This window comes from Nicotiana tomentosiformis, chromosome 5 (genome assembly GCF_000390325.3).
Source record: "Nicotiana tomentosiformis chromosome 5, ASM39032v3, whole genome shotgun sequence".
NCBI lineage: Eukaryota > Viridiplantae > Streptophyta > Magnoliopsida > Solanales > Solanaceae > Nicotiana > Nicotiana tomentosiformis.
Window position 1 is genome coordinate 87,768,892 of NC_090816.1, and position 14,850 is coordinate 87,783,741.

A 14,850-nucleotide genomic window follows, 5' to 3' on the forward strand; every position below is an offset into this window, starting at 1 on the left:
GTAAAACAATTGTAATCATGCCTAAAGCTGCACGAGCAAAATGTTAAAACATTCAAGATAATAATAAAGGAAAAGAAAAGCACGCCCAAGAGATACTCTTGACTGCGAAACTATGTTGCGTCCATTGATTGATAGAACATCGGTGATGAGGTTTGCGACTGTCTATTATGGCATCCGATGTGACAGAGCGGCGGTGCAGATTGTTCCATTGATGGATGAACAATTTTCCATATATAAGGCTTTGATTGGAAAAACCGACATTTGATTTGTAGAAAACTCTCCGATCGATTGAGCTGACAATTTGCTATATACAACACTCCAATTGGTGAAGCCGGCGAGTCATTTTTTCCAAGGTACTCCTATTGGTTAAGTAGACGATTTTCTATATACAGGGCTCCAATTGGTGAAACCAGTGGCTCATTTTGTACAAGGTGCTCCGATTGGTTGAGCAGATGATTTGCTATATATAGGGCTCCAATTGGCAAAGCCAACGGCTCATTTTGTACAAGGTGCTCTGATTGGTTGAGCAAATGATTTTCTATATACAGGGCTCTAATTGGCGAAGCCAGCAACTAGTTTCCAAGATACCTGCAAAGGATTCAGGAATTAGTTTCACTTATACCAAGAAAAATTTAGATGAAGGAAGAGGGTTGATAATCCTGAGCGTGGAGGATCCGTCATTAGCCCCAGTGTATTCTCAACATTTTCTTGCATCTTGTTGGCCCTGCACTCAAAGAAATATTCTTAGCGGGGGGGGGGGGGTGTGGTTTTTATTGACCACAATATTGGTTTTGCCCCAGCCCTTGGTATGGTTACGCCACAAAGTTCAGTAGGTGGAACGAATTACTATATTTCTAGAAAATATTTTTGAAAATCTTTGTTTTATTGCAAATTCTATTGTTCCGGACTATGACATGCTTCGAAAGGTTCTCTGAACATGAGCGTTGCTTCTTGAAAACTCTATCTTATTGATGTCGATCTTCCATGATGCTTCTGGCGATGTGGCTGCTTGCGTTGTGATTGTGTCCTAATTTTGAACTAATGCATTACAAAGGTTTCCTAGGGTTATGGCCGAACCCTTTCAGGTTGCCTACGTATCCAGAATGGAATCGGGTCTTAACGTAGTTCTTGGATGATGATAAAAATATGATAAATATCACCGAGCCTGACTCTGGCATCCTAGGTATCCAAATGGAATCAGGTCAAGATGTAGTTTGATTGCAATAGATACAGCATGATGAGATTAAGAATGAAATGGCCGAGTCTAAATCCGATAAGGTTGCCTACGTATTCCTTCCCGAGGAAATCAAGTTGTGGCATAGTTCCAGAGCAACATACAAAATGATATTTGGATTTTCTATTACAAAAGAAAAGGGGGAGAGAAACCAAACCCTATGTGGGTTGCCTACATATCCCTCCATCGGAATTCAGGTTAAACGTAGTTCTGTTATAGTAAAACCTAACTCTATTGCCTTCAAACATAGTATCTCTTTATTGCGTCTGAGTTGATGGACTTCGTGTTGGCTCTTCAATCCATTTCTTCCAAGATTAGAGCTCCACCCAACAACACTCGATGAACCACTTAAGGACCTTACCACTTTTGTGCGAACATTCCTTTGGCTTCTTCCTGGTGGGGGAAGATTTTCTTCAGAACCAATTGCCCTGGTATGAACAGGCGAGGCTTCACCCTTTTATTAAATGCACTGGCCATCCTATTCTGATATAGCTGACCATGGCATACTGCATCCATTCTCTTTTCATCAGTGAGCATGAGTTGCTCATGTCTAACCCATATCCCCTCTGCATTGTCCAACTTGGTCTCTTGGATGACTTTTAAAGATGGTATCGCGACCTTTGCGAGTATCGCAGCTTCGGTGCCATACACCAACATGTACGGCGGTGCCCCAGTGGATGTTCTCATGGTGGTCCCAAAACCCAGTAAGGCGAAAGATAGTTTCTTGTGCCATTGCTTATGATTATCCACTCTCTTTCGTAGAATTCTCTTGATATTTGTGTTAGCTGCCTCAACTGCTTCATTCATTTGTGGTTTGTAGGCTGTGGAATTGCGGTGGACAATTCTTAACTTCTCACAGATTTCCCTTCTAAGATCGTTGTTGAGGTTAGTTGCATTGTCTGTGATAATTGACTCAGGTATTCCAAATCAGTAGACGATGTTGTTTCGGACAAAATCCGCCACTACCCTCTTTGTGAAGGCCTTGTAGGTAGATTCTTTGACCCATTTGGTGAAGTAGTCGATGGCTACCAAGATGAAGCGATGCCCATTTGATGCAGTGGGAACTATAGGTCCAATCACCTACATGCCCCAAGCAGCGAACGGCCAAGGCGAACCCATCACATTCAACTCATTAGGCGGAACCCGGATAAACTCCCCGTGAATCTGGCACTGGTGACACTTATGCATGTAGCAGATACTATCACTTTCCATGGTCATCCAAAAGTATCTAGCTCTCAAGATCTTCTCGTCTAATGTGAAACCGTTCATGTGGGGTCCACATTTTCCTGCATATATTTCTTCCAATAATCTGGTTGTTTCAGTGGCATCTACATATCTTATGAAACCCAAGTGTAGGGTCCTTCTATACAGGACTTCCCTCTAAGGAAAAAGTGATTCGCCAACCTCCCGAGTGCTCGTATCTGACTATTAGTAGCATTCTTCGGGTACTCTCTGGTCTCGAGAAATCTCTTGATATCGTGGTACCATGGTTTACCATCTGGCTCTTCATCTACATGAAAGCAGTAGGCATGTTGATCCCGGATCTCTACCTCAATAGGGTTGATATAGTTCTTGTCTGGATGCTGAATCATGGACGATAGAGTTGCAAGGGCATCGGCAAACTCGTTCTAGATCCTGGGAACGTGCTTGAACTCAATCTTCGTGAACTTCTTACATAACTCTTTTACAGAGTGCAGGTACGGAAGTATGTTGACATTTTTGGTAGACCACTCCCGTTGGACTTGCTGTATCAATAGATCAGAATTCCCTATGATCAAAAGTTCTTTGGTGTTCATGTTGACTGCCATCTTGACCCCAAGGATGCACGCTTCGTATTCAACCATATTATTAGTACAAGGGAATCTTATCTTTGTTAATGCTTGATAGTGATGTCCGGATTATGAAATTAGGACTGCCCCAATTCCTACTCCTTTGAAATTCGTTGCTCCGTCGAAAAACATTCTCCATCTAGGGTATGACTCTACAATATCTTCTTCAGCGAACAATACCTCCTCGTCGGGAAAGTACGTAGTGAGCGGCTCGTAATCCCTATCCACTGGATTCTCTGCAAGGTGGTCGACTAAAGATTGTCCCTTGATAGCCTTTTGGTTTATGTACACAATGTCAAGTTTTCCATTTAGCTAGCTTTATTTTAGGCATTGTCTTCTGAAAGATATACTTGAGCGGGTCGAGCCGAGATATCAAATGCGTGGTGTACACTGACATATAATGCCTTAATTTTTGGGCAATCCAAGTCAAAGCAGAAAAAGTGCGCTCTATCAAAGTGTATTTGGCCTCGCACGGTGTGAACTTCTTACTTAAGTAGTAGATGGACTGCTCATTTCTCTTGGTTTGGTCGTGCTGTCCCAACACATATCCGAAGGCTTTATCCAAGACAGACACATACAACAACAATGGCTTCATGGGCTCAGGGGAACCAACATAGGTGGATTTGACAAATATTCTTTAATTCGGTTGAAGGTTTTCTAACACTCTTCTGTCCACTTTGTGGCAGTGTCCTTTTTCAGTAGCTTGAAGATAGGTTCACAAATTACTGTAGACTGGGCTATGAATGACTGATGTAATTCAGTCTACCCAGGAAACTCATCACATATTTCTTACTCTTGGGCGGTGGCAACTTCTTAATGGATTTGATTTTTGATAGGTCCAACTCTATCCCTTTTCTGCTTACAATGAAGCCTAATAATTTTCCAGCAGGGACTCTTCTGTCCACTTTTGGGTTTTTTGCTTGAATGGTGGTCTAGCGGGATCAGTAGGTAATCAATGCAAGATGATATCAGTACTTAATCCTGGCATGTCATCATATGACCATGCGAACACATCCATGTATTATCGGAGGAGCTCAACCAGATTTTCCTTCTGCTTCGCATCTAGATGGATACTGATTCTGGATTCTTTCACGTCCTCATGGCTTCCGAGATTGACCACTTGTTTTTCTTCAATGTTGGGCTTTTTCTGGCTTTCCAGTTGTTCGATCTCTTGTGGGAGATTATCTGGCATCATACTCTCGTCATATTCCTCATAATCTGGGTCATTTTGCTCGTGGGTTTTGTTACATGTCACAATGCGGAACGCGAGTTTTTATCATTTTTATTACTGAAAAGAAAAACTAAGTATAAATGAAGCGGGAAATAAAGTTGCAATATTCTAAGAAAGCGATTCTTTTTCTTTCATCAAAAGAGGAACGCCTAAGCGTTCAAAGAGGCAAATGACAAAAAGGTACAGACACGGTGCAAGCCTTAATTGACTGTGCACTTTTCAAAAGTAAACTTTACAATTCCACACTACCAAGACTCCCAGCGAACCAAAGGCGGGCTGGAGGTTCAATTCTGCAATTCCTCTCCTGGTTCGGCATTTCGAATGGTCCATGTCTCGATGTCAGTTCAATCACAGCATTCTTTAATCATAGTCACGAACAGCCTTCCCATCCCATTCACAATATCATCTTCTGGTGCTGAACTCCGGCCCATATATGAAACACGCTCTAGCACAAAAGCCTATTTCTTGGAGCTTCAGGTACAAGTCTTCCCCATCGGAGGCTAATACCCTATGCTGACTCTTCCTTTCTGCCCATTTTGTTAAATTGGCTCTATAATCCCTTTTGATCGGGCTCCCAGCCCGGTTCCTGGTCTATATCCATATTTCATCATCTCCCTCATGGTCATCTTAGATCTATATGACAACTGCATTCCCAAGTTTTTCCCAGTCTCTTCTATTTTGGTGGTCTGCATGATCTCTATTGCATGGAAAGCAACTCTATCTAGTCCTTCAATGAACGGGACTGTGTGTTCCAGATAAGCTGATTGGCCCCATTTTTCATGGACCACGATCTCTTGACAACCCCACTCAAATTTCTTGCAATGGTGTAGGGTGGATGGGATAGCCCCTGCCATATTTATTTAGGGCCTTCCCAGCAGTAAGTTGTATGAAGAGGAAATATCCATCACTTGAATAGTATGGGAAATTCAACTGGTCCGATCTGTAAAGCCAAATAAATTTCTCCAATGACATCCCTTTGCGATCCATCAAAAGCCCTCACCCTCACATGAATTTCCTTGACTTTCCTCAGGTGGATACCTAACTCTCGTAGGGTAGAGAGCGGGCAGATGTTGACTCCTGATCCTCCATCAACCAGTACTCGGGATGCTTTCTTGTCCCCATATTTGACAGTGATGTGTAGATCTTTGTTGTGACCCACACCTTTGATAGGAAGCTTATCTCTTAGGAAAATGATCATATTTGCTTCGACCATTTACCCAATTGTTGTAGCCAGCGCCTCACTGGTGGTATTGCTTGGCACACTTACTCCGCTTAGCACTTTCATCACGATGTCCTTATGACTATCGGAACTCCTCAGTAAATCCATGATTGATATTTGTGCCGGAGTTTTCTTCAGTTTTTCCTCCATAGAGTATTCTTTGGTTGACATCCTTTTCCAAAATTCTACGGCCTCGGGGTCTGTTATATTTCTTCTTTGAATCTGCTATCTTCCCAAATTCCCTCGATTTGCATCCTTAGGAGCGTAGCATCTCCTTGAACTAGTCATACCATGGGCTACCGCGGAATCTGTCATCTTGGCTTTTCCCTTTTGCTGATATGTCCATGGGATAATTTTGTATTCCTGATCCTCTTTGTCCCTGGTAGCAATGGTAGGTTGTCGCTAGTAAGTCTGAAACATCACCGTAGATCTCAGTTGTACTGTGATCATCAGAGTCCTTTGAGTTGGGGCCTTTGCGGCCTCTGAATTTCCTATTGTGACAGTGGTTCTTTTCAAATCGTATTCTTCATCCAGGGTGATCATATTGACCCCATGATTGCGATGATTTGGCAACAGATTGCGATTCACATTGAGAGGAGTAGGAGTGCACTGGATGTCTCCTCTTTTAATCAATGTTTCAATTTTATTTTTAAGCTTGAAACAATCTTCAGTATCATGCCCGGGCACGTTTGAATGGTACACGCACTTTTTTGGTTACATCAAACATGCTCTCCTTAATGTTTCAAAATGTTGAGCTAGCAGTTCAGCAATCGGGGTATAATTGTTGGGACCCCTCTCTTCAAAATTTGGGCGAGGGCGTGGTGCATAGGCGGGTCGGTTTTGATTAATGGTAGTTTATATAGGAGCAGATGGTCGTTGTGGTTTCTAGTTATTATGGGCTCGAGGCGGGTAATATTAAGGTTGTGGGTGGTAATAATGCTGTGTGTTGTAAACTGGAGCATAGGCGGCTGGTGGTAAGTGGTTGTTTGGGGAATAAGAGGTGTTTCCATGATGTGGGTTGGGTTGATAGTAAGGGATGACTGCCGCTACTTCTTCATTTTTCTTCATTCTGCTACCGACTAAACCTGATTGGATTGCCTTGCTAGATGCTTGTAGTGCATCCATGAATTGTACTTTGCTGGATTTTATACCTTCTTTTAAGAAATCTCCCATTTTGACCAGTTCGGGGAAATTCTGTCCCATCATGCCCATCATTTTTTCAAAGTCAATCCCTTCCTGGGCCATGATGAAATATTTAGTCAATTCACCGTCGTCCAATAGAGGTTGTGACCTAGCGGCTTATGATCTCCATCAACCTGTCGGGAGTGATCTCTGTGTTGAATTAGAAGCGATTAATAAAATCTTCCGCCATATCCTGCCATGTCCTCTTGTACTCTCCGCTATCATCATCTATCTTTCATCATCTTCCACTATTGATTTTGAATCTGATATCCTAGGGTTTTGCAGCTACTATAAATTGGGGCTTTGAATGCCTTCACCTAACACACAGAAAGTATATCTACCAGCTACATCTAGCATCTGAGAATTTAATACAGTTATTTAGGAAACTTCTATAAACATCTGAGTTCTTGATCAATTTTTGCTTTTCTTTTTTCTGTTTCTGAGTTTGTTACTGATTGAGAGCTTAAGCTCTAGGCTTCCTAGAGGCTAAGTTAAATCCATGTTCGATCTGCTGCACATAAAGAGGTCAGTATATCTCCACATTCTTTCTTTGACTATTTTATTCGAAACCATGAATCTACTATTATCTTTCTATTGATTGCTCTCATTTATAATGTTGTCGTTAGTTAATGATTGCTTGTTCTAGCTCATAATGATTTGTTACTAATTCATGGTTGACTACTGTGCTTTTATCATTCTAGAACCATGTTTGATTAATTTATTATGTGACCTTGATGATTGTTATCTTGAATCAAATGACATATACTGTTAAGCTCTTTAATGTGCCTTGATAATTTCCTCTACTTGTTCTAACTTCATGATTCCTTTAGTGTTCTGTTGTGATCTTCATGCCTATAACACTAATCCTGTTTAATGAAATCTGTTCGTGAAGTTGTTGTTTGATGATTTATATATATATATATATATATACACTAATCCTGTTTAATGAAATCTGTTCGTGAAGTTGTTGTTTGATGATTTATATATATATATATATATATATATATATATGCTTAGAGTTTAATCCCTTATTGATAATGGTTGAACTGTGCTAATTTTAAATGTTTAAGATGCTTTCCTCTTCACATAAGTGTTTGGTAATCTGAAATAGCCTTCGAGTCATTACTGTGAAAGTCTTGTGCTTGTATTCAATTGTTAATCACATCTGTAAGCCTTATCATATGAAACGACCTCATTAAGGTTACCATGCCAACTTTGATGAACCTCAGTGACTATTTTTCTATATGTTCTGTTATGGCTAAGTCATCTTTTATGAGTTAAGACACAAATCATATCTGTTGTGACTGAGTATTAGTTACTGTGTCATTAAGTTGAAATGAATCTCATCATGTTTGAACTACCACTCTTTAGTTTGTGCAGTTAAGTTAAACATGCTTAGTATAGGATCTCTCCTATTCTAAACTTCTCTAATGCTATTATTGACTGGACTTTGTAAATGAATGAAATTCATTCTTGTTTGGTAAATGCCTTGGTTGGAACATACTATGCATCACTTGAATAGGAATTTTGTGCCCATCTCTATTTATCTTCTACATCCATGATTCTGTATACTTTGTGCATCTTCGTCATGTGATCTTTTACCTATTCTGGTCCCTCAATCCTTCTGTTATTATGTCTGCACTGTTTTGAAACTATATCAAGCTCTTTCTTTCCTTTTAAATAGCTTGAATCTAGTTTGAGAACTCTAAGGTAAATATCCAGTTGTTCTTGTTTGAATATAATAGTCTACTTATCCTTAGTGAGGGTTTAACATTCTTAGAAGGGAGTAGTCATGTCCTTGATCTCAGAGATGAGAAGACTGGTGGCATGAGTTCTATCTAGATTTATAAATCAGTAGTTTTGATTGAAATTCTGGGTAAATTTTGGTATCACTAATAATATCTGTAGAAGTTCTGACTATGACTATTTGTTTGAAACTTTGGTTGATACTTTCAAAGCTTCCAGTAATCTCATTAACTTGTATATGGTAAAATCAGACTTGAGTTTACACAATCAGTGCCTTTTGGTCTAATTAATGGGCTGTAAAGGAAAACACACTTGCGTTCATTAACTGTTGAAGGGATGAACTGTATGCTTTTCTTTTTACGTTCAAGCTTATCTGATTTCATGTGCTTAGGTTCTCTTATGGTAACATGAAAATACCAATGCTTCTATGTGTGCTTGAAATTCAGCTTTTTGATTTGTTAATGTGTTAGTCATTTACTTGATTTTGAAACATGGTTATGATGGTGTAAATAAACTACCTTGTGTTCTCATGGTATTTTGTTTGGCTCTATTAAGAAGGGTATATACTTATATGGTATGGTAATATTATGGTAATTGGTTTACATTGAAAGTGCCTCACTGGCACTTAAACCTTTGGGGAAGAATGAGTCATTCGTGGTTAGGAGTATTTGGTAGTAGAGTTTAACTCTTAGTTGGGCTATTCTCCCTAGCACAAGCATTGCTCTGGGCCTTAAGACCCTTGAAAACTTTGAAGTATCGGGGGATTCGAAGGGAGCTTTGACCTTGAGTGGAACTCTACCCTTAGATCTTAATTCATTAATATTTATTACTCTCTTTGGATTTACTGTTTAAAGACAACGAAACATTTTTAATGTGAATCACTTACTATACATAACCACTACATTAGTTTGATCTTCATAATATTTAGATATTGTTAGTTACATTTTATTTAAGTCATTTGCTCGCATATTTCATATATGTATATTTATAGTGTATTATTTTCTAATGACCTTCTTGCTTTCTTTTGAACATGTACTATTGTTCGTCCTAGTGAGTTCTCGAGGAACTCAGGCCCAAGCCCTACGTCATTGAATTTTGGAAAATTTGAAGTCAGCCGCTATCCGTTTTCTGCCATCCGCTAGGCCTGCCTCTTTTAGGCCCAAAACTAGAGTCCATCCTCTCCCTTTACTACTTTACTGACTTATTGCCTCACTACCTTAGTTGCGTTTCGTTGTCTTTATCTCTCACATGTATACAACAATTATTATATTGGATTGAATGCTTTATTTTACCCCTTGGAATAATGTAGACTAATGTTAGACTTAGTAATACATAGCCTTTCTTCATTAACTGTATATTATTTATACTAATCTTTACTAATGATTTTATGAAGTATTTGGGAATAAATTATCTTTAGTAAAGCCGATAATCCCCTCCTTTTCAATAACTTGAAGTGAAATCTGAACTAGTCTTTTAAACTACGTTTTTCCATAAAATTGAACAAATGTCGTCGCCCGGTCTTAAGGGACGTCTAGCAATTTTCTTCAAAGAAATGAATTTGAAAACTAAGATATATCTTAACCTATCCCTTCACAATATTTTCACTAGAGTTACACAAATAGCAATCATTTAAAATGTTTACAACTTAATCCCATCTCATATTTTTTATAAATGCAAACATTGTGTTCAATACTTCAAAACCACATGTATATGTAATATTATCTCTAAAAGCTTTTTTTCTAAACCTATGTCTTTTAAAAGCACACCCTTCTCAGGTATTAAGTCTTTGTAAATAGATACATAATATGTCGCCTCTTTAATACTAGTTTGAGCATGATACAAACAACTAGCCATTTAACCTAGTCTAAGTCTTATGGTGCTACCTATTTAAGGGGTGCCTAACACCTTCCCCTTAGAAAAATAAGAACCCTTACCCAAATCTCATCGGTTAGCAGACCAATAAAGAATATGCCTCTAGTAATTAAATAGGTACCCTAGTATACCCTTAAATATTAGGTGGCGACTCTCTTTCATCAATAACAGAGAAACCACAAGTTGAATCTTGTTCTGACTAGTGCAAAATAGGGTACAACATCTAGCATTGGATGTTCAGGCCTTGGCCAATCAGTTCTTGAGGTTAGATATTTCAGAGCCTAGCCGGGTTCTTGCTTGCATAGTTTCTCAGTCTTCTTTTGTATGAGCGCATCAGAGAGCATCAGCATGACGACCACTATTTGCTTGTCCTAAAGGACACGGTGCAGCACGGTGATGCCAAGAAGGTTTCTTTGGGAGATGACGGGGTGCTGCGGATGCAGGGTCTAATTTGTATGCCCAATATGGATGGATTACCTGAGTTGATTCTTTAGGAGGTCCACAGTTTGCAGTATTCCATTCATTCAGGTGCCGCTAAAATGTATCATGATTTGAGGCAGCATTATTGGTGGAGAAAAATAAAAAAAAATATAGTGGATTATATGGCTCGTTGTTAGAACTGCCAATATGTGAAGTACGAGCATCATTGGTCGGGCAGTTTGCTTCAGATACATGAGATTTCCTAGTGGATATGGGAGTGTATTACAATAATTTCGTTGTTGGGCTCCCACGAACTTTGAAGAAATTTAATGTAGTATGGTTTATTGTGGATAGACTAACCAAATCTACACACTTTATTCCGGTTGTGACTACCTATTCTTCAAAGCATTTGTCTCAGATCTATATTCGTGAGATTGTCTATCTTCATGGTGTGCCAGTGTCTATTATCTATGATCGAGGCACTGCAGTGAACTGGTTTAGTTGAGTACAACATTCCACCCCCAAACAGACAGACAGTCCGAGCACACCATTCAGATCTTGGAAGATATGTTACGTGCTTGTGTTATGGATTTCTGGAGTTCATGGGATCAGTTCTTACCGCTTACAGAGTTTGCCAACAACAACAACTACCAATCGAGTATTCAGATGGCTCCTTATAAGGCCTTATATGGAAGGCAGTGTCATTCTCTAGTTGGTTGTTTTGAGCCGGGAGACGCTAGGTTATTGGATACTGATTTGGTTCGGGATGCCTTGGAGAAAGTCAAATTGATTCAGGATCGACTTCGTACAACACAGTATAGGCAGAAGAGTTATGCTGATAGGAAAGTTCATGATGTTACATCTATGGTGGGTATGAAGGTGTTACTCAGAGTTTCACCCACGAAGGGTGTGATGAGGTTCGGGAAGAATGGCAAGTTGAGCCCTCGGTATATTGGTCCTCTTGAGGTGCATGACAGGATTTGAGGGGTGGCCTACATACTTGCATTGCCACCTAGACTATCGGGTGTTCACCAAATGGTTCGTGTTTCTATGCTCCGAAAGTATTATGGTGATTCTTTATATGTTTTGTATTTCAACATGGTTCAGTTAGATATAGATTTGACTTATGATATGGAGCCGGTGACCATTTTGGACCAGCAGGTTTGAAATTTGAGATCAAAGAATATAGCATCAGTGAAAGTTCATTGGAGAGGTCAGCCATTTGAGGAGACTTCAGGTATGACTCTAGACCCGTTTGATGATGAACGTTTATTTAAGAGGGGGAGAATGTAATGACCCGACCGGACGTTTTGTGTATTGTAGCCCTGTTCACCCTATTTATCACTCCTTCTATGTTTATTTGTTGTTATGGGACTTTCCTGATGGTTGGATTGGTTTGGGGGAGGTTTAAGAGTGAATTGAGACACTTAGTCCCAAGGTTAGAAGCTTAAGGTAAAATAGTTGATCGGAGGTTGACTTTAGTGTAGCCGACTCCGGAATGGAGTTTTGATAACATTGGATGGTTATTTTGGACTGAGGCGTATGTCCGGATATTGATTTAGAGGTTTATAGGTTGGTTTGAGGCTTTTTGGAGAAAGTTGGAAAGTTGAAGGTTTGGAAGTTTGAGAGGATTAACCGAGAGTTGACTTTGTTGATAATGGGTTCAGATTTTGGTTCTGCGAGTTAGAATAGGCCCATTATGTTATTTGGGACTAGTGTGCAAAATTTGAGGCCATTCTGTGTTGATTTGATATGGTTAGGCATTGATTTTACAAGTTAGAAGTTTATTAGTTTTATTAGGCTTGAATTGGGGTATAATTCATGATTTTGATGTTGTTTGATGTGATTTAAGTCTTCGACTAAGTTCGTGTTGTGTTTTAGAACTTGTTGGTATGATTGGTTGAGTTCCAAGGGGCCTCAGGTGTGTTACGGATGATTTTCAGACCTTTTTCTTCATATGTGGTTGGCTGATCTAATGTCTGGTGTGTGCTTTTTCGCGTTCGCGACAATGGGGTCGCGTTCGCTATAATGGGGTCGTGTTCGCGAAGGCCTATGGGTCAGCATGCAGAATGCTCTTCGCGTTCGCGATATGGGGAATGCGTTCATGATGCTTTGGAGTTTAGTGCCCTTTAGCAAACACAAGAGGGAGGACGCGTTCGCATAGAAGGGAGGTCGGCTGAGGGGCACTGAGGCTTAAGCCTTCGCATTCTCGAGGGAGGTCCCGCGTTCGCGTAGGTATGGACTCATTGGTAATCGCATTTGCGACTGGGTCTTTGCATTTGTGTAGGAGGAATTTTGGCTGAAGGTGAAGTTGTGCTTCGCGAACACGAGGGTTCTTCCGCATTCGTGAAGGGTAATAAGCATCTCGGCAGAATGTTAAAAAGCCATTTCGAGGGTTAAAGTTATTATATCATATTTTGAGTTGTAGAGCTAGGTGTTGGGCGATATTTGAGGGGATTTTCACGTCTTCGATCGGGATAAGCATTTTTTGCTCGGATTTGTTCATTTACCATGATTCCATCTTTTTTGTTATCATTTATTGGGTGATTTTGAGTAGAGAAATTGGGGATTTGTAGAAACTTTTAATAAATGAAAAATGGAGATTTGAAGGTCGATTTTAGGTCTGAATTGGATGATTTTGGTATGGTTGGACTCGTAATCGAATGGGTATTCGAAATTTGTGAATTTTTTGGGTTCCGAGGTGCAAGCCCGAGTTTTTATTTCAATAAAGATCGAAACTTTATTGTTTGAAGTTATTTCCTACGACATTATTTGTTGATATATTGAGTTGTTTGTGAGTAGATTTGAGTTGTTTGGAGGCCGATACGCGTGGGAAGGGCTTGTTGGAGTATTGATTTGCATATTTTGAAGTAGGTAATACATCTAAACTTGAATTTGAGGGTATTTAACCCTATGAACTACGTTATGTGAAAGATATTGGGGTGGCATACACGCTAGGTGACAGGCGTGTGTGCGTGCACCGGTGTGTTCATGGTTTGGGGATGCCTTTAGGCTATTACCGGGCTTTTTTTGCTATCATATCTTGCTATCCCCGTATTTTCCCTACTTGTTTGATCATTTGCATTGTTATTCATGTTAGACATCATGTCTAGGCTAAGTGCTATTTGTTGGAGACTTGATAGGGCTATTCTTGTTGTCTCAGAGCTATATGCTTTATTTGTACACATGTTCTCAGTCATGATGCTATATCCATGTATGACATCTCTGTCTCAGTGTTTCTTATTGATTCCTCACATGTTGTTGATCCCTATTATGTGTAACACTATTAGACTGAGCATTTTGAGATGTGTTTATTTGATACATGAGTGGTAAATGACTGAGTTTGGGCCATAAAGCCTGTTTGATATTGATTTTGAGGTGACGCGTACGCCAGGCCCATATTGGGCTAAGTTCTATTATTTTTGGGGCGACGCGTGCACCAGGCCTGACTATTGGGATAAATGATTATGATTAGCGCTTGGGCAGGATCCGCCCCTCCGGAGTCTAATATGCCAGCAGTGGGCACAGGCACAATATTTTATATTCGTGCTTGATGATGGGCAGTTATGCCAAGCACCGTACTGTGCTAACGTGTAAATATTTTTATAGATCTACTATGATACTGTTGATTGACATGTATACTTGACATGTAGGCATAGAAATGTGCTTTCCTCATGCTAACTGATAATTGACCCGCTTTATCTGTGTTGAGCTTTAACTGTTATACTTGAAAGCATGTCTAAATTTCAAATATGTGAATAAGCTGAACATGATATCACTGAGCTACTGGTTCTACAGTTTATCCTTTATATTCCGAACTATTAGCGGTTATTGGTATTGGCATTTGACTATTATTTTGAGTTCGTCACTGCTTTCAGCCCAAGGTGTAGTGTTGTTACTTATTGAGTACATGGGGTCGATTGTACTCATACTATACTCTGCACTTCGTGTGCAGCTTCAGGTACATCCGGTCGAGGTGATTTTCATACTTGAGTTGTTGCCATTTTTTGGGAGACTACGAGGTAGCTGTCATATCGTCCGCAATCCTTGAAGTTCCCTTTCTATTATCTCTATCTATATCTTTACTGTTCTTTTATTCAGGCAGTTGTATTAGAGG

The 14,850-nt window shown here is 39.8% G+C and overlaps 1 protein-coding gene across 1 annotated transcript; it reads right to left on the reverse strand.

Moving 5' to 3' along the window:
* Positions 1 to 572: 572 nt before the first annotated feature.
* LOC138892734 (uncharacterized) lies at positions 573 to 4,255 on the reverse strand. The gene is made up of 5 exons (XM_070176470.1): positions 4,103 to 4,255; positions 3,244 to 3,336; positions 2,604 to 2,817; positions 1,596 to 2,133; positions 573 to 588 (listed from the first exon to the last, which is right to left on the reverse strand). The coding sequence occupies exons 1-5, from the start codon at positions 4,253 to 4,255 to the stop codon at positions 573 to 575; spliced, it is 1,014 nt and encodes a 337-aa protein (XP_070032571.1).
* Positions 4,256 to 14,850: the final 10,595 nt, after the last annotated feature.